This window comes from Lepisosteus platostomus, chromosome 9 (assembly GCF_059453375.1).
Source record: "Lepisosteus platostomus isolate fLepPlt1 chromosome 9, fLepPlt1.hap1, whole genome shotgun sequence".
NCBI lineage: Eukaryota > Metazoa > Chordata > Actinopteri > Semionotiformes > Lepisosteidae > Lepisosteus > Lepisosteus platostomus.
This window is the reverse complement of record NC_142619.1, coordinates 2,644,601-2,663,328: the sequence shown is the minus strand read 5'-3', so window position 1 is coordinate 2,663,328 and position 18,728 is coordinate 2,644,601. Positions and strand designations below refer to the sequence as shown.

The following is an 18,728-nucleotide window of genomic DNA, read 5'->3' as shown; positions in this document are numbered from 1 at the left end:
TAAAATCTCCAGTACTAAACTCTGTACTGTCCCTCTCTTCAATATTAAACCCTTCACTAGTAAACTCTTCAGCACTAAACTCTGTACTGTCCCTCTCTTCAATATTAAACCCTTCACTAGTAAACTCTTCAGCACTAAACTCTGTACTGTCCCTCTCTTCAATATTAAACCCTTCACTAGTAAACTCTTCAGCACTAAACTCTGTACTGTCCCTCTCTTCAATATTAAACCCTTCACTAGTAAACTCTTCAGCACTAAACTCTGTACTGTCCCTCTCTTCAATATTAAACCCTTCACTAGTAAACTCTTCAGCACTAAACTCTGTACTGTCCCTCTCTTCAATATTAAACCCTTCACTAGTAAACTCTTCAGCACTAAACTCTGTACTGTCCCTCTCTTCAATATTAAACCCTTCACTAGTAAACTCTTCAGCACTAAACCCTGTACTGTCCCTCTCTTCAATATTAAACCCTTCACTAGTAAACTCTTCAGCACTAAACTCTGTACTGTCCCTCTCTTCTATATTAAACCCTTCACTAGTAAACTCTTCAGCACTAAACTCTGTACTGTCCCTCTCTTCAATATTAAACCCTTCACTAGTAAACTCTTCAGCACTAAACTCTGTACTGTCCCTCTCTTCAATATTAAACCCTTCACTAGTAAACTCTTCAGCACTAAACCCTGTACTGTCCCTCTCTTCAATATTAAACCCTTCACTAGTAAACTCTTCAGCACTAAACTCTGTACTGTCCCTCTCTTCAATATTAAACCCTTCACTAGTAAACTCTTCAGCACTAAACCCTGTACTGTCCCTCTCTTCAATATTAAACCCTTCACTAGTAAACTCTTCAGCACTAAACTCTGTACTGTCCCTCTCTTCAATATTAAACCCTTCACTAGTAAACTCTTCAGCACTAAACTCTGTACTGTCCCTCTCTTCAATATTAAACCCTTCACTAGTAAACTCTTCAGCACTAAACCCTGTACTGTCCCTCTCTTCAATATTAAACCCTTCACTAGTAAACTCTTCAGCACTAAACCCTGTACTGTCCCTCTCTTCAATATTAAACCCTTCACTAGTAAACTCTTCAGCACTAAACACACACCCCAAGAGAGGCTTACACTATGTCTTCCTCTAAATCGAAATCGAAATGGGTTCGAGCCCATTGCAGTGAGGCACGAAGTAGGGGGGGGGAGGCGAGGGCACCAGCCCTAAAACCCGAATCCATTACAGTAACACAAGGACAGACAATGAAATTTGGGCTATTTCGAAGTCGCAATTCTGAGATATAAAGTCGGAATTCTGAGTTACCATAGCGCGTTTTTTTTTTAGTCCCTGGCAGAAACGGGCTTCCATACAGAGCTAATCTACTGGCTCTAGATCCCAAATCTACTGCCAGTCTGAGAGCTTTGATCTCAGCAGTCAAGAGCTCCCTCACCTTGGTTTTTACTGCTCTCGTGTGGTGCGGTGTCTAAGCTGATCGCCTGCATTAAACTCCAATTAAGACCTGCTCTCCGTTCCTGCAGGACAATGAAGTCGTGTTTCAGTGTGGACTGTTTCCCGTCTTGAAGAAAGGCCTTTGACGAATTTGCCTCTTCGAAGAAGGTATGAATGTTTATGTGCCCAGTAAAATCAACGACGTGTCCACAGCCAAACACAATTCAGAAGCTCCAGCTGAGCTTCTTGTTCAGAATCTTCTGGGTCTGTTGAACATGGCGATCGTTTTGGTCATTGTACTGTTTGTTGTTAACCCAATGCTCTGCCCTTTCAAAACTTTTTTCTAATTGATTACTATCCATGAAATTGCTTTCCTGAAGCTTTTGTCTATAAACCTCTATTACTTGCAGAGATGCCTGTTGAAATTTGTTTGTATAGATAGAAACTCTTCGATTTCCCAAATTTGTATTCTGTCCATTTCCACTCTTCCCATAGATAGATTTCGGGGCAGCACCCAGTATAGCCATTTTCAGAAAGCCTTCCACATCATCCTTGCTGATGTATTCTGCCACTGCTTGTCTGAACTCTTTACTGCAGGTTGTTGGGAAGGCTCTGTGTAGATCTCTGGGCACAAGGACAGTGGGCAGATTCCTTCCATGGGAATGCATCTGACTCCTAAATTTATTTTTGTCTGGGGGGTTATTCAGTTGGTATTTCCCATCAGTCCACATGTGAATCAAGCCTTTGACCAGCGGACTTTCAGGATTCTTAAAATAGGCCTCAACGACGCTGTCAACGGCAGGCTGGTGGTCAGCATTCATGAACTTGCCTATTCCGTTCTCATGAAGGTAATTCTGATTATCTTTGTATTTGCCAACCCGACCAGTGTGTTTCTCAAGCTCCTCCTGTGTCTCCTTGACATATTCACCACCTCCCTCAGCCATGAACCAGCCGCCCCCTCGGATGTTCAGAACTCTCTCCTTGCGTTTGATGAGCGGGGCCCACTTTCCTGGATCACTCAGGCTCATCTGGACTGCCTTCTCCCGCAGCCCGGCAGCCACAGAGGAGATGGTGTCTGAAGAAGCAGTCGTCTGCTGGCTGCGAGCGAACGCCACATAAAGGCAGTTGTTCCTCTGTCCGCTCACTTCCACCACCCGGCCGTTGATCAGGGCCTCGTAGTGGCCGTTGGGGCAGCGGTCACTCTTGGGGTGGTAGAGCAGCTCCACGGTGCCCTCTGTGGATTTATTCGGATGCACCACAGTCATCTTGCTGCGCTTTCCTCTACTGTTCTCAGTGTAAATGACCACAGTCTTGCTGCTGCTCTCAGCCAGGAGCTTGGCTTCCAGCAGTGTGGCCAGGCTGTTGCTCTCAGCGCTGTTACTTGGACCATCAGCAGTGCGCTGTGTCATTTTCATAGCATAGGCGGTCACGCCAATCAAGTCCTCTTCTGTGGCATGTCTGTGTGACTCTGGGGCACTGGCGATGTAGCTGGTGTGCAGGCCCGCTTCCAGCTTCTCTCGGGTTCTGCTTGTCTTCAGAGTACTGCTTACCAATTGGCCAATCTTTCCGTTAATCTGTTCTTGGGCGAGACTGACCATGTGGCTGGAGAATTTCTGGTGAACTATCTGAAAAATAGCGTCACCCAGCGCTGAAGAGATCATCTTGGTTATCTCCGTTTTAAAAGAAACCAGATTGGCTTTATCACCACCGGAGAGCCCTTCTTTCTCCACGTTCTTCTTCAACCTTTTCAAAGTTTTCTCGAGTTCCTCACAATATTGGCTGTTGAATTCCCTGCAGAGGTCCATCGCTGAAAGAACTGCGTCTCCACAGAGAACGGCCATGTGAGCAGCCCGGATTAGAGTCAGGACACTGTTCGCTGTCGCATTGTTCCCGTGCTTGGCTTTATTCACGATGTTGTGAATGGAGGTGTTCAGCTGCTGTTGCCAGCCCAGCCCAGAGCAGTGTGACTCAAGCACTGTCCCGCACGCTGTCTGGAAAATGCCCAGTAACTCTCTCCTGTTCTCTTCATCAGCCAGGAGGAGTCCGAGATCTTCATTTTCAGTGATATGTGAGACCACCACACTGTCCACCAGGGGGCCTAGTGGGTCACTGGCTATATTGTTCTCAACTGTTTCGAATACTTTCTCTTGGATGTGATGTCTTATTTGGCCACATATCCGATCAATTGCTATTTCTTCTGCTTTGCTCACACCACACATTATAGTTTGCTGCACAACCTCCTTTCCAGCATACTTTAGTGCATTTTTCAGATTTTCCTTCATGATTCCCGTCATGCCTCCTTTACACTGCCTGGAGATGAACTTGGGCAGGGACTTCAGCTTGTTCAAGCCCCGAACCCCCGCCTTGCAGGCTGACATACCCTTGGAAAGCAGCTTTCCGAGTCCATACCCAACGAGTGACACAGCCAGGGATACTGCTTTGCCAATAATCCAGGAGGTCCAGCTGAACTCGCCTGTCACCATGGCTGTAGTTCCAGTAATGCAGTCTGATATCCCCTCACTAATCAGAGCAGAACCCACAGTAAGCAGGATTCCGGTAGTCGTCAAAATCAGAACAATACCAAGTGCAATCTGTGCCACTCCTAGAAGAAAGACTATCAGTCCTTCCCAGCAGAACCGGGGCTTCTCCTTCACAGAGAAGACCAGCTCCAGGCCCAGCTGGTAGACCCGGTACAGCTCCTCATGGACGTCAGACTCTGGATCCTTCACCAGGGAGAAGATGGAGCTCTCTTCTATAAGAATGTCTCTCTTTTTCTGTTCTATTTCTGTCAGTTTCTCCATTGCTTCTTTGATATTTATGCGAACATTGCTGAGCACCTGAATCCTGACCTGTGTCTGTCTCTGGAATGCAGTGGTGCTCTGTCCAGAGTCTTTCTCAGAGAGTTTCACCAGCTGCAGGGTTGTAAGACACTGCTCTGTAAAGAGCTCCACAGAGTGCAGGGCTTTCTCCAAGTCTTCTTTCGCCCTTCTAAAGTAATCTTGGTCTTGTTTCTTCAAAGTACAGTAGGCACGTTTATAGAGGGCGATGGCAGCCCAGGAGCTGTCCAGCTCTATGGCTTTACTGAAGAGCTCAGAGCTCTCTTCCCACTTTTTCTCATAGAGCAGCTTGTTCCCGAACTTGATGTACTGGTAGATGCTGGAAGAAGGAGACTGGTTGGTTTGGCATTTTTGTTCTGCTTCTTCCATTTTCTCTCTCAGGTCTCTTCTGAGCCGGTCCAGAGCTGACATGTCCGGAGCTGACATTTCCTCTGTCTTGTTCAGCAGCCATATCCCCCAGTACTCATTCAGCACAGCCACCATCACCCTGCGGCTCTCGGACTCGGGGAAGCTGCTGTAGATGTCCTGCAGGTGCTCGCAGTACTCGGAGAAGAGCTCCTCCCGCAGTGAGAGCTCAGGGATGTCATCCTGTAGCACACGAGACACCCGGTCTCTGGCCAGCTGGTTTCGGGCCTCCCTGGCTTGCTGCAGCGTTGGGGCCGATTTCACTGGCTCCTGAAGATGAGCCGAGCAGAGGAGGAGCTGGGCCGATCCAGGGTTGCCCTTCCTCGCCGTGCGGCCGAATGCCTGCAACTCCACTCTGGCGTTTTGTGGGAGGAAAGTGAGAACTACAAACAGCCCTCCAGCCTGATTCACCTCGTCTGTGACCTTGAGGTCTGTGCCTCGGCCAGCCAGGTTAGTGGCCACAATCACATCTCCAGGCCGTAGAGCCTTTTCCGTGATGCTGGAGTTATCCCTGTTGCTGTTGACGTAGAGCTTTAGGTGCTCTTTTCCCTCTTCCTCCTTCAGTTGTTCAGAGAGAGCTCTGTGGATGTCCCCTGCTTGTTTGATTTTCTCACAGATCACTAGTGCAGCCCGTCCTGTTGTGCAGGGGGCAGCAGGGTTAGTCTGCTGCAGAACAGAAGAGCATATCTTCCTCCTCCATTCATCCACATCTTTCTCAATTACTCCCTCCACCTCGTACAGCTTCTTCCCATTGAAGGAGGGAATCCTGCAGGTGGAGAGGCCAGGATAGAGCTTCCTCAGCAGCTCGGTCTCCTCCTGTGTTCCCAGAGTCCCTGTTGTCCCAAAGATCTGGCCTTCATACTTCCTGAAGAAGGCTACATTGGACAGGAAGTTGGTGACGAGGGACATGCAGCTCAGTGTGGTCTGGTGCTTCATCTCCAGGAACTGCTGCAGGCCGTTCCCCCATTTCTTGTTCTTTTCCACAACACCCGTGGAGCCGAAATCCACCGGAAGGACACGGCTGTCCTCCACGATGTACTCCTGGCCCTCCTGTACCTTAAGGGCCAGGAAAGCGTTCTGGACCCACACACTGAGCTTCTTCTCCACCAGCTCTCGCAAGAAGCCTGGGACACAGGTTTTCTGTTCTTGCTTTTCTACCGTCTGGCCAGAAGTGAAGAAGAAGTGGTTTCTAACGTTCTCCTCCACAGCTTCCCAGAGGGGCTCCTCTTTGTCGTACAGCCCACAGCAGAGACCCTCCTCCAGAAGCAAAAAGGAGACCTCAGGTAGATCTTCACCTTCAGAAGTATTGCCGTGGGAGCAGAGACGCAGGATCCCGGTCTTATCCTGGGTATAGGTGGTGAAACGGTATGGGAAGTATTCATGGGCTATCTGGAATATCTGGACCATGTCGTCCTGGGACACAGTCCTTAGCTTTTCTTTAAGGATTCCTATATTTGGATCCTCGGATGATGTCTCAGTGGTCTCAAGTTTGTCATAGCTGCTGGTAAAACCCTTTTGAATCAGACCCTCTTCTTCTGCCATCTGCAGAATGTCAGCTGGTTCCACTGCTTCCACGTCTATGGAGTCAAACAGAGCTCTGTTGAAAGGCAGGACAGGCCCTCGGACCATCGGCCCGTTCTCCGTGGCCACAAAGCCGTGTTGGCTGACGATGCTCCAGATCATGGCCAAGACAATGTTGAGGTGCTGCATGGGAGCCATGTCTGTGGACAGGTAGGTCATTTGCACCCCCTTGTCCAGCAGGAGTGAGTCCACCTCGTCCACGATGGCGCACTGGAACTTCCGTCTGGGCCGAATGTCTTTCGTCTCGAAACTCTGGCGCAGGCAGTCTGCCGCAAAGCTGTCTGCTGTGCCGTAGACCACATCGCACTGGTAGCACTCCTTCCTGCTCTTGTCCGTGGTTTTGTCGGTGTTGCTATCGATGGCAATGCCAAACAATCCATAAAACGTCCTCCACTCCTGTGCGTCACTCTGGGCCAGGATAGGAGAGCTGGACAGGACGTCCACACTCCCCCCTCTCAGTACCCTGTAGGCTGTGAACATGGCCACCACACAGGACTTCCCCTCTCCAGTGCCCAGCTCCAGTAGCTTCCCTGATGCCGACAGAGCCAGCAGACACCAGCTGACCATCTGAGTGACTCTGGGCCACCAGCCCTGGGTCTCATACACAGCTGAGCACAGGACGACCAGGGCTGTCCGCAGCTCCTCCGTGCCCAGAATGTGGCCTGTCAGGCAGCCTCTATTGAAACCATGGAAAGATTTCTTCCAGAATAATTTTTTCAACCTGTCAACTTTCTGTTTGACCATTTCAAAATATGTTTTTTTTTGCTGAGCAGTTTCCTTCAGAGAATTTTTAATCTGTTCTTGGACAGAGGTTACAATGTCCCTCACCTTTTTAATTGTGGTCGTCTCTGTCTCTCCCCTCTCCTGAATTTCTTGCAGTACTTCTTCCAGGTTCTTCTCTCCTTTGGTTGTCAGATAGTCCTTCAGAGTGAACAGGAGGTCAGGGCCATGACACCCTATGTCCAGCAGCTGGGTTAGGGTGTAGTCGTGTCTGTCCCTGAAGCTGGGAGACACACGATGCATTTCCACCATTTGTAACACTTTCATGATTGAGATGAGAACACCACCGCGCTGACTCTGTTGTCTGTTGTCTGTTGTACTTTTTTCTTCTCTGAATTTCTTTACCAGACAATAAAAGTCTGGGATCTCTGCTGGTGTCCAAAGTCCTTGCCCTGGACCCTGCTGAAGGAATCTCATGAAAGAAGTCTCCACAGTGCCATAGACAATGTTATCTTGGAAATCTTCATCTAGCACCTCCTCACAGCTCATATTGACCGTGATTCCAAACAGCTGGAAGAAACTAGTCCAGTTCTGGGGTCTGTGGTCCTGTGAGGAGGCAGATCGCAGCACCACACCCACCCTCTCACCCTGTAGGACCTTCAGTGCTGCGTACATGGCCACCACACAGGGGTCGATCTGTAGAGGTATGACAGCATGTGGTCTGTCCGTGCCAGAGACTGCCAGCACACACCAGCTGACCAGTTGAGCCACTGTGGGCCAGTAGCCCTGGGTCTGGAACACAGCTCTGCTCAGGGCTGACAGGACTCTCTCCAGCTCTGCTGCCTCCATCCTGATTCCTTTAAGGGACCCTTTAAAAACACTGTGGAGCAATTTAGCCTCATTCTCATTGTCTTCGATTTCATTTAGATTGTCCTCAAATTCCCTCTGGGTGGCACCCACCACGCCTTTCACTACTTCTGCAGTCGCAGCGTCGATGCATCCTGACTCTCGCAGTCGTGAAACATGAGACTCCAGTATCCTATCACCTTCTCTCCGAAGCTTCTCCTCAAAGGTCTTGCGAAATTCAGTATCGGGGTGTTCAGATTCCAGCAAAGAGTCCAGAGAGCAGCCCTCGCTGCCTGTCCAGAAAGGTGAAAGGTCATTCCCTTTCACCAGGTCGGTGATCCTCAGCAGATCCTCGGGGGTTAACGGTTTCTGAACAAGTGTGTCTAACAGTCTGAGCACCTCTGTACAAGTCCAGCGGCCAGTTCCCAGGAGTCCCAGGAGCGAGGCTGTCAGCCTGCAGAAGGCACCTCCTTCAGATGTCTGAACCAGAGCGTCCAGGATCAGCTCCAGACACTTCTCCTCCTCACCCCTCACCTTTCCTGTCACAGCTGTCCCGTTCCTCTCCTCCATGGCTCTGAGCAGCAGCTCCAGGACCTTCAGGAGGAAGAGCTGCTCGGTGGAAATGTCCCCTTGGGTCCACGCCACAGCGATGGAGAGTGTGGTGAGCTGGGTCTCAGTGCAGGTTTCCAGGAGCTGAGTGTAAGTCAAGAACAGGGCCTGTGTGAAGTACAGACACTGTCCCTCTCCCTCTCTCACCACCCTGACCAGTGTCTCCACTATGAGCTGTAGTTGGTCAGCAGCAGTCTCCAGCGAGCCATCCTCACTGGTATCCAGCACTATCATGCACAGCTCTGTGATCAGGACCTGGGTGTGAAGCAGGGTGTCTTCTAGTGGGGTGTGGTCGACCCAGTCATCAAACAGCAGCTCCTGGAGACTGAGGGACAGAGAGAGGACCTGCTGGGGGGACAGTTTCCTGAGATCGATCTCGGCCTCAGGGATTCCAAGTTGTCTGGACAGGATGTTCAGTAGCCCTTTGTCTGAATCTGAATCACCAGCGTTCAGGGTTTCTCGCCGTCCCTGAAACACCTCTCTCACCACTTGACCATGACGTTGCTGGATCTCCTCTGCTCTCCTCCGTCTCTCCTGAGCACACCTCCTGGCCGTCTCCTCTCGAGTTCCCTCTAGCCTTCTCCTCACCATCTGTTTCTTTTCCTCCTCCCACTGTCTCTCTTTCTCTGCATGCTTTCTTCTCTCCTCTGCCATCTTTCTCCTCTCCTCTGCATGCTTTCTTCTCTCCTCTGCCATATTTGTCCTCTCCTCCTGCTCCCTCATTTCCTTGTCTCTCTCCTTGTCTCTCAAGTACCTTTCATAACACCTTCCACACTTGCCTGATTTAAGCCAGTCATCTATTTCTGCATGTGGACTATCAGGTAATAATTGACCATACGCCTTGAAAACAGAGTCAAGTAGTTTGTAGCCATAATACATATCTGTTTGACATGTGGAACAAAGTGAAGATGTATGGCCTCCCATTTTGTGAGCTGGTCTGTGACTGGTTGAGTTTTAGCTGGGAAGGAGGGGCAGCACCTGGAAGACACAAGCAGCAAGGGCAAGATTCAAAACGGAAATCACCCATCATGTTTTAATGAATTCATGCTGTTTAAATTGACTTTGTATTGTTCACTTAAGAATAACAGAACAGTCAAGCTCCCTCCTGAAGTATTTAAGCTGTTATTGAGAATAGAGATTCAGAATATTTAACATGCGCAGTCCCATTTGACTTTTATTGGGGTGTTGACTTTTAACTGTTGATTTTTTAAGCTGCTTGCATTCAGTAAAGTAAAAATGACATCATATTTGCTTCATGCGTTGCTTGAATAACCTCATAAATGACATGACATACGCAAAGAGCAAGTATTCTGTGGATGAGCAGCGCAGACTCACTGTGATAATGCATCTCACCCAGGCCTCTGTTTCACTATTGGTCTGTTTGGCATCCTGTTGTCTCACCCTTTTCATTGAAAACTGTGAGAGGGCTTCCCGAAACGCTACCATCAGCAGTGTCTGCTTTCATGTCCACTCTCGCGCGGTCTTTTTAAAAACGACCCACCCCGCCGCGTCAGAGTTTAGCAGGGGGTCTGTGAGAAAGGTGTGGTTTGTCACAGAAGTAGTGTTTTGGGTGGATGTTCAGCGCAGGCCTGGTTATTAATGCAGCTTACATTCAAATGACTCCTCTAACCCCGCTTAATTTGCTTATAAATATCTTAGGTTTCTAAAGCCACTATGTCTAATATATATATATTTTTGATTATCTTAAATAAGCTCTTACTCTTAAGAAAATGTAAACATATGTATACTATATTGACTTTTTTATTATTTTTTTGTATCGGTCTTAAATATTCACTTTCCCGTCACAATAGCATAATAGCTACACTCCAGTACATGAACACTGCACTGAGAGAGAGAGGGGTTCATACAGACACACTGACTGGACACTCCAGTACATGAACACTGCACTGAGAGAGAGAGGGGTTCATACAGACACACTGACTGGACACTCCAGTACATGAACACTGCACTGAGAGAGAGAGGGGTTCATACAGACACACTGACTGGACACTCCAGTACATGAACACTGCACTGAGAGAGAGAGGGGTTCATACAGACACACTGACTGGACACTCCAGTACATTAACACTGCACTGAGAGAGAGGGGTTAATACACACACACTGACTGGACATTCCAGTACATTAACACTGCACTGAGAGAGAGAGGGGTTCATACAGACACACTGACTGGACACTCCAGTACATTAACACTGCACTGAGAGAGAGAGGGATTAATACACACACACTGACTGGACACTCCAGTACATTAACACTGCACTGAGAGAGAGAGGGGTTCATACAGACACACTGACTGGACACTCCAGTACATTAACACTGCACTGAGAGAGAGAGGGGTTAATACAGACACTGACCGGACACTCCAGTACATTAACACTGCACTGAGAGAGAGGGGTTCATACAGACACACTGACTGGACACTCCAGTACATTAACACTGCACTGAGAGAGAGAGGGGTTCATACAGACACACTGACTGGACACTCCAGTACATTAACACTGCACTGAGAGAGAGAGGGGTTCATACAGACACACTGACTGGACACTCCAGTACATTAACACTGCACTGAGAGAGAGGGGTTCATACACACACACTGACTGGACACTCCAGTACATTAACACTGCACTGAGAGAGAGAGGGGTTCATACAGACACACTGACTGGACACTCCAGTACATTAACACTGCACTGAGAGAGAGAGGGGTTAATACAGACACACTGACTGGACACTCCAGTACATTAACACTGCACTGAGAGAGAGAGGGGTTCATACAGACACACTGACTGGACACTCCAGTACATTAACACTGCACTGAGAGAGAGAGGGGTTCATACAGACACACTGACTGGACACTCCAGTACATTAACACTGCACTGAGAGAGAGAGGGGTTCATACAGACACACTGACTGGACACTCCAGTACTTTAACACTGCACTGAGGGAGAGAGGGGTTAATACACACAAACTGACTGGATACTACAGGACTGTGTGTCACTGACGTCCAAAGGGACTAACCGTGGGGAGCAGGAGAGCGGAAAAGACCCATATGCGTAGCGGCGAGACGGGAAAAAGGCCCGGGCTCATAGTGCAAAGAGTTCAGGAATGCCGTATAGAAACCTATGCCCTCAGGGAGCGGACGTGGGGCGCCCTGGTGCTAGGCGGGTCTCAGGACATCCGAACGTCAAAGCTGAGCCCGGACAGAGTGCAAGACCCGGAAATATATAGCCCAAGGGAAAGAGAGGGACAGGAAGGACAGCAGACCGGAAACTAGGGACAGGACAGAGAAGGAGCGCCCTCTGGCTGCAGAGGGCGTGACAGTACCCCAACCTTCATGGGCGGCTCCCGACGCCCATACAAATAAATAAGCTGCCCAGCACTGGGGGGAGGAAAAACCTAATTTAACTGAAAGGAAACCTCCGGGAATCCACGGCTGAGAGCTACCCCTTCCTCCGGGGTATAAACCTTTATTGGGAGGAGGAAGGGGGGGGTAGAGAAGAGCTCCAGAGACTTAAAACAAAAAAAGTACACAAGCACAAACACAAACAAACAAAAACCTGGGAAAGACCAGGGAGACAAACCACAAAAGACAGATAGGAACCAAAGTTCCGAGACACAGAGAGCAGGGGGGACCAAAAAGGAGGGGAAACCAGGAAGAAAAAAAATCAAAACAAAAGGCAAAAAACAAGAAAAAAAACACAAAAACCCCGGGGAAAAATACCGCAGACTGGGCAAATGGCACGTACACATTCTAACGCTGATATCAGAGTGGACAACCTGAGGAAAGCCAGACCCAAGTCCGCTCACAGACACAGATGCCCGGAGTGATATCCAGCGAAAAGAATGGAGGAACGGCAGAAAGCTTACCATTCTATCACTGATATCGGAGAGAGCAAGACCAGGAAGAGCCAGGCACGAGAACCCGCTCCAGACACAGAAGCTCGGAGTGATATCCAGTAATAAGAATAGGCAAGCCAGCTCAACATTCAATCACTGATATCGGAGTGATCTACCCGAGGAAAGCCAGGTGCAGGACCCGCTCACAGGCACGGAAGATCGGAGTGATATCCAGTGATAAGAATAGAGGAACTGAAAAAAAAAACAGCCCAGAGAACAAGAAAAAAAAACTGCGGCAAGACAAAAAAAAACACCGCTCGCGGGGTCAGTAGGTGGCTCAGCATTCTGTCACTGACGTCCAAAGGGACTAACCGTGGGGAGCAGGAGAGCGGAAAAGACCCATATGCGTAGCGGCGAGACAGGAAAAAGGCCCGGGCTCATAGTGCAAAGAGTTCAGGAATGCCGTATAGAAACCTATGCCCTCAGGGAGCGGACGTGGGGCGCCCTGGTGCTAGGCGGGTCTCAGGACATCCGAACGTCAAAGCTGAGCCCGGACAGAGTGCAAGACCCGGAAATATATAGCCCAAGGGAAAGAGAGGGACAGGAAGGACAGCAGACCGGAAACTAGGGACAGGACAGAGAAGGAGCGCCCTCTGGCTGCAGAGGGCGTGACAGTACCCCCCCCTTCATGGGCGGCTCCCGACACCCATACAAATAAATAAGCTGCCCAGCACTGGGGGGAGGAAAAACCTAATTTAACTGAAAGGAAACCTCCGGGAATCCACGGCTGAGAGCTACCCCTTCCTCCGGGGTATAAACCTTTATTGGGAGGAGGAAGGGGGGGGTAGAGAAGAGCTCCAGAGACTTAAAACAAAAAAAGTACACAAGCACAAACACAAACAAACAAAAACCTGGGAAAGACCAGGGAGACAAACCACACAAGACAGATAGGAACCAAAGTTCCGAGACACAGAGAGCAGGGGGGACCAAAAAGGAGGGGAAACCAGGAAGAAAAAAAATCAAAACAAAAGGCAAAAAACAAGAAAAAAAACACAAAAACCCCGGGGAAAAATACCGCAGACTGGGCAAATGGCACGTACACATTCTAACGCTGATATCAGAGTGGACAACCTGAGGAAAGCCAGACCCAAGTCCGCTCACAGACACAGATGCCCGGAGTGATATCCAGCGAAAAGAATGGAGGAACGGCAGAAAGCTTACCATTCTATCACTGATATCGGAGAGAGCCAGACCAGGAAGAGCCAGGCACGAGAACCCGCTCCAGACACAGAAGCTCGGAGTGATATCCAGTAATAAGAATAGGCAAGCCAGCTCAACATTCAATCACTGATATCGGAGTGATCTACCCGAGGAAAGCCAGGTGCAGGACCCGCTCACAGGCACGGAAGATCGGAGTGATATCCAGTGATAAGAATAGAGGAACTGAAAAAAAAAACAGCCCAGAGAACAAGAAAAAAAAACTGCGGCAAGACAAAAAAAAACACCGCTCGCGGGGTCAGTAGGTGGCTCAGCATTCTGTCACTGACGTCCAAAGGGACTAACCGTGGGGAGCAGGAGAGCGGAAAAGACCCATATGCGTAGCGGCGAGACAGGAAAAAGGCCCGGGCTCATAGTGCAAAGAGTTCAGGAATGCCGTATAGAAACCTATGCCCTCAGGGAGCGGACGTGGGGCGCCCTGGTGCTAGGCGGGTCTCAGGACATCCGAACGTCAAAGCTGAGCCCGGACAGAGTGCAAGACCCGGAAATATATAGCCCAAGGGAAAGAGAGGGACAGGAAGGACAGCAGACCGGAAACTAGGGACAGGACAGAGAAGGAGCGCCCTCTGGCTGCAGAGGGCGTGACACTGTGGTTCTCACAGTGCTGTTGCAGTTCACACAAGACAACAGAACCTCCCTTCGTGTATGAGCTAATAATTGTAAACATTTTTAAAAACCCCGATAACGTCTCTATTGCTTTTTATGAAATTAATCTTACAGCAGCGAAGACTATTTTTTATGGAAGCCCGTTTCCGCCAGGGAGTAAAAAAAAAAGCGCTATGGTATCTCTGAATTCCGACTTAGCAACTCAGAATTGCGACTTAGCATCTCAGAATTGCGACTTAGTATCTCAGAATTGCGACTTAGTAACTCAGAATTCCGACTTAGTATCTCAGAATTGCGACTTAGTAAGTCAGAATTGCGACTTAGTAAGTCAGAATTCCGACTTAGTATCTCAGAATTGCGACTTAGCAACTCAGAATTGCGACTTAGCAACTCAGAATTGCGACTTAGCAACTCAGAATTGCGACTTAGTATCTCAGAATTCCGACTTAGTATCTCAGAATTGCGACTTAGTATCTCAGAATTGCGACTTAGCAACTCAGAATTCCGACTTAGTATCTCAGAATTGCGACTTAGCAACTCAGAATTCCGACTTAGTATTTCAGAATTGCGACTTAGCAACTCAGAATTCCGACTTAGTATCTCAGAATTGCGACTTAGCAACTCAGAATTCCGACTTAGTATCTCAGAATTGCGACTTAGCAAGTCCGAATTCCGACTTAGTATCTCAGAATTGCGACTTAGTATCTCAGAATTGCGACTTAGTATCTCAGAATTGCGACTTAGCAACTCAGAATTCCGACTTAGCAACTCAGAATTCCGACTTAGTATCTCAGAATTGCGACTTAGTATCTCAGAATTGCGACTTAGCAACTCAGAATTCCAACTTAGTATCTCAGAATTGCGACTTAGCAACTCAGAATTCCGACTTAGCAACTCAGAATTCCGACTTAGTATCTCAGAATTGCGACTTAGCAACTCAGAATTCCGACTTAGTATCTCAGAATTGCGATTTAGCAACTCAGAATTCCGATTTAGTAACTCAGAATTCCGAATTTAGATGTTTCAAAGCGATTCATTTAATCTACAGCAATGGAAGCCCATTTCTATGGAAGCCCGTTTCCGCCAGGGAGGAAAAAACAAACGCGCTATGCTATCTCAGAATTCCGACTTAGTATCTCAGAATTCCGACTTAGTATCTCAGAATTGCGACTTAGTAAGTCAGAATTCCGACTTAGTATCTCAGAATTGCGACTTAGCAACTCAGAATTCCGACTTTATATCTCAGAATTCCGACTTAGTATCTCAGAATTGCGACTTAGCAACTCAGAATTCCGACTTTATATCTCACATTTGTGACTTCGAAATAGCCGTATTCCATTGTCTGTCCTTTTGTTATTGTAACGGATTCAGGTTCAGGGGATTGTACCCTCGCCGCTCCCACCCTAGTTCGTGCCTCCCTGCACTGGCTCGAACCTCTTGCCAGCTGAGCTAAAGAAGACCTTCTTTTTTAAGTAAAAAAGGACATACAATGGAAATACGTAAAAAGTATGTTTCAGCTTTTATAATTGTGAATTCTTCTGGATGTGAAGTGCCTATTTCTGTATCTTATTTCATATTCTGTCTACGTAAATAAAAACTATTTTAAAAAGCCCACCGTGCACTATTCCATCCGGGTACTATGGAAGCCTCACTGGCGGAAATGGGATTCTATAAAAATTAGTGTAATTAATTTGATTTTTATCAGGGCACTGTACAGGACAAGTCTTCAGGCTTATAGATCCTATGATCCTGTACGATTCATGAAAATAGTGTAACGGAACGGCCGACATACAGGTTGTACGATCTGGTTGCAGTGTGGTGACGGCACCACTCTCCCCTGCGCATAACAGGGATGCTGCCCGCCGGGGCTAAAGAAAGTGTTCTTAAAGAAAGTGAGCCAGTGCAGCGAGGCACGAACTAGGGTGGGAGCAGCGAGGGCACAAGCCCTAGAACCCGAATCCGTTACAATAACAAAAGGACAGACAATGAAATATGGCTATTTCGAAGTCGAGATATAAAGTCGGAATTCTGAGATACTCCCTGGCGGAAACGAGCTTCCATCATTTTTACTTTGCGAAACAGTGAAACGGAATGAAGGGTGAACGACCGACTTTCAACCCCCATCCGATTCCATCTGCAGCTCCAGTGTCACAGTGAGGCGAGAGCCTCTCCAGCGGGGCTCCGCCGCCCCGAAATTCTCGCCTCCGCGGAGGGAAAGAGCGCACCGCACCGACCGCAAGAGACAAGGACTCATCCCTCGAAAAATGCAGAAAAAAGGCACCCAGGCGGAGAAGCCAAGCGACTTCCCAATTAAAACTGAACACCCCGACTTCATACCCAGCGGCTTCGAGCGGGTGTCGGTGTCTCGTCGTCTCGTCAGTAACGGGGAGAGAGAGAGGCGGCAGTGCGTGTCGGGTGCTGCCTGATTACTGGTCGTGAACTGAGACCCGTCTGTGTGGAAGAACCAGGCGTCTCTGAACTGGATCCGGTCAGCTGTGGCCTGATCAGCTGCTCATTCCGAAACTGAAAGTAAGCGGACACCTCCCCCGGGGGGCGAGTTTAACCCTTCACTAGTAAACTCTTCAGCACTAAACTCTGTACTGTCCCTCTCTTCAATATTAAACCCTTCACTAGTAAACTCTTCAGCACTAAACTCTGTACTGTCCCTCTCTTCAATATTAAACCCTTCACTAGTAAACTCTTCAGCACTAAACCCTGTACTGTCCCTCTCTTCAATATTAAACCCTTCACTAGTAAACTCTTCAGCACTAAACTCTGTACTGTCCCTCTCTTCAATATTAAACCCTTCACTAGTAAACTCTTCAGCACTAAACTCTGTACTGTCCCTCTCTTCAATATTAAACCCTTCACTAGTAAACTCTTCAGCACTAAACTCTGTACTGTCCCTCTCTTCAATATTAAACCCTTCACTAGTAAACTCTTCAGCACTAAACTCTGTACTGTCCCTCTCTTCAATATTAAACCCTTCACTAGTAAACTCTTCAGCACTAAACCCTGTACTGTCCCTCTCTTCAATATTAAACCCTTCACCAGTAAAATCTCCAGTACTAAACTCTGTACTGTCCCTCTCTTCAATATTAAACCCTTCACTAGTAAACTCTTCAGCACTAAACTCTGTACTGTCCCTCTCTTCAATATTAAACCCTTCACTAGTAAACTCTTCAGCACTAAACTCTGTACTGTCCCTCTCTTCAATATTAAACCCTTCACTAGTAAACTCTTCAGCACTAAACTCTGTACTGTCCCTCTCTTCAATATTAAACCCTTCACTAGTAAACTCTTCAGCACTAAACTCTGTACTGTCCCTCTCTTCAATATTAAACCCTTCACTAGTAAACTCTTCAGCACTAAACTCTGTACTGTCCCTCTCTTCAATATTAAACCCTTCACTAGTAAACTCTTCAGCACTAAACTCTGTACTGTCCCTCTCTTCAATATTAAACCCTTCACTAGTAAACTCTTCAGCACTAAACCCTGTACTGTCCCTCTCTTCAATATTAAACCCTTCACTAGTAAACTCTTCAGCACTAAACTCTGTACTGTCCCTCTCTTCTATATTAAACCCTTCACTAGTAAACTCTTCAGCACTAAACTCTGTACTGTCCCTCTCTTCAATATTAAACCCTTCACTAGTAAACTCTTCAGCACTAAACTCTGTACTGTCCCTCTCTTCAATATTAAACCCTTCACTAGTAAACTCTTCAGCACTAAACCCTGTACTGTCCCTCTCTTCAATATTAAACCCTTCACTAGTAAACTCTTCAGCACTAAACTCTGTACTGTCCCTCTCTTCAATATTAAACCCTTCACTAGTAAACTCTTCAGCACTAAACCCTGTACTGTCCCTCTCTTCAATATTAAACCCTTCACTAGTAAACTCTTCAGCACTAAACTCTGTACTGTCCCTCTCTTCAATATTAAACCCTTCACTAGTAAACTCTTCAGCACTAAACTCTGTACTGTCCCTCTCTTCAATATTAAACCCTTCACTAGTAAACTCTTCAGCACTAAACCCTGTACTGTCCCTCTCTTCAATATTAAACCCTTCACTAGTAAACTCTTCAGCACTAAACCCTGTACTGTCCCTCTCTTCAATATTAAACCCTTCACTAGTAAACTCTTCAGCACTAAACACACACCCCAAGAGAGGCTTACACTATGTCTTCCTCTAAATCGAAATCGAAATGGGTTCGAGCCCATTGCAGTGAGGCACGAAGTAGGGGGGGGGAGGCGAGGGCACCAGCCCTAAAACCCGAATCCATTACAGTAACACAAGGACAGACAATGAAATTTGGGCTATTTCGAAGTCGCAATTCTGAGATATAAAGTCGGAATTCTGAGTTACCATAGCGCGTTTTTTTTTTAGTCCCTGGCAGAAACGGGCTTCCATACAGAGCTAATCTACTGGCTCTAGATCCCAAATCTACTGCCAGTCTGAGAGCTTTGATCTCAGCAGTCAAGACCTCCCTCACCTTGGTTTTTACTGCTCTCGTGTGGTGCGGTGTCTAAGCTGATCGCCTGGATTAAACTCCAAT

At 47.7% G+C, this 18,728-nt stretch overlaps 1 protein-coding gene and 1 long non-coding RNA gene across 2 annotated transcripts in view; both read right to left on the bottom strand.

The window, feature by feature from the left end:
- Nucleotides 1–18,728, bottom strand: part of LOC148654365 (uncharacterized) — a 140,445-nt gene that overhangs the window by 79,235 nt on the left and 42,482 nt on the right. The gene's annotated exons all lie outside the window — the stretch shown is intronic.
- LOC148654369 (uncharacterized) lies at nucleotides 1,619–16,985 on the bottom strand. Its single transcript, XM_088646588.1, is given in 3 exon segments — nucleotides 1,619–1,723; nucleotides 1,726–9,414; nucleotides 16,510–16,985. Coding segments are annotated over 2 exon segments (7,725 nt in total). The 5' UTR covers nucleotides 9,361–9,414; nucleotides 16,510–16,985; the 3' UTR covers nucleotides 1,619–1,633.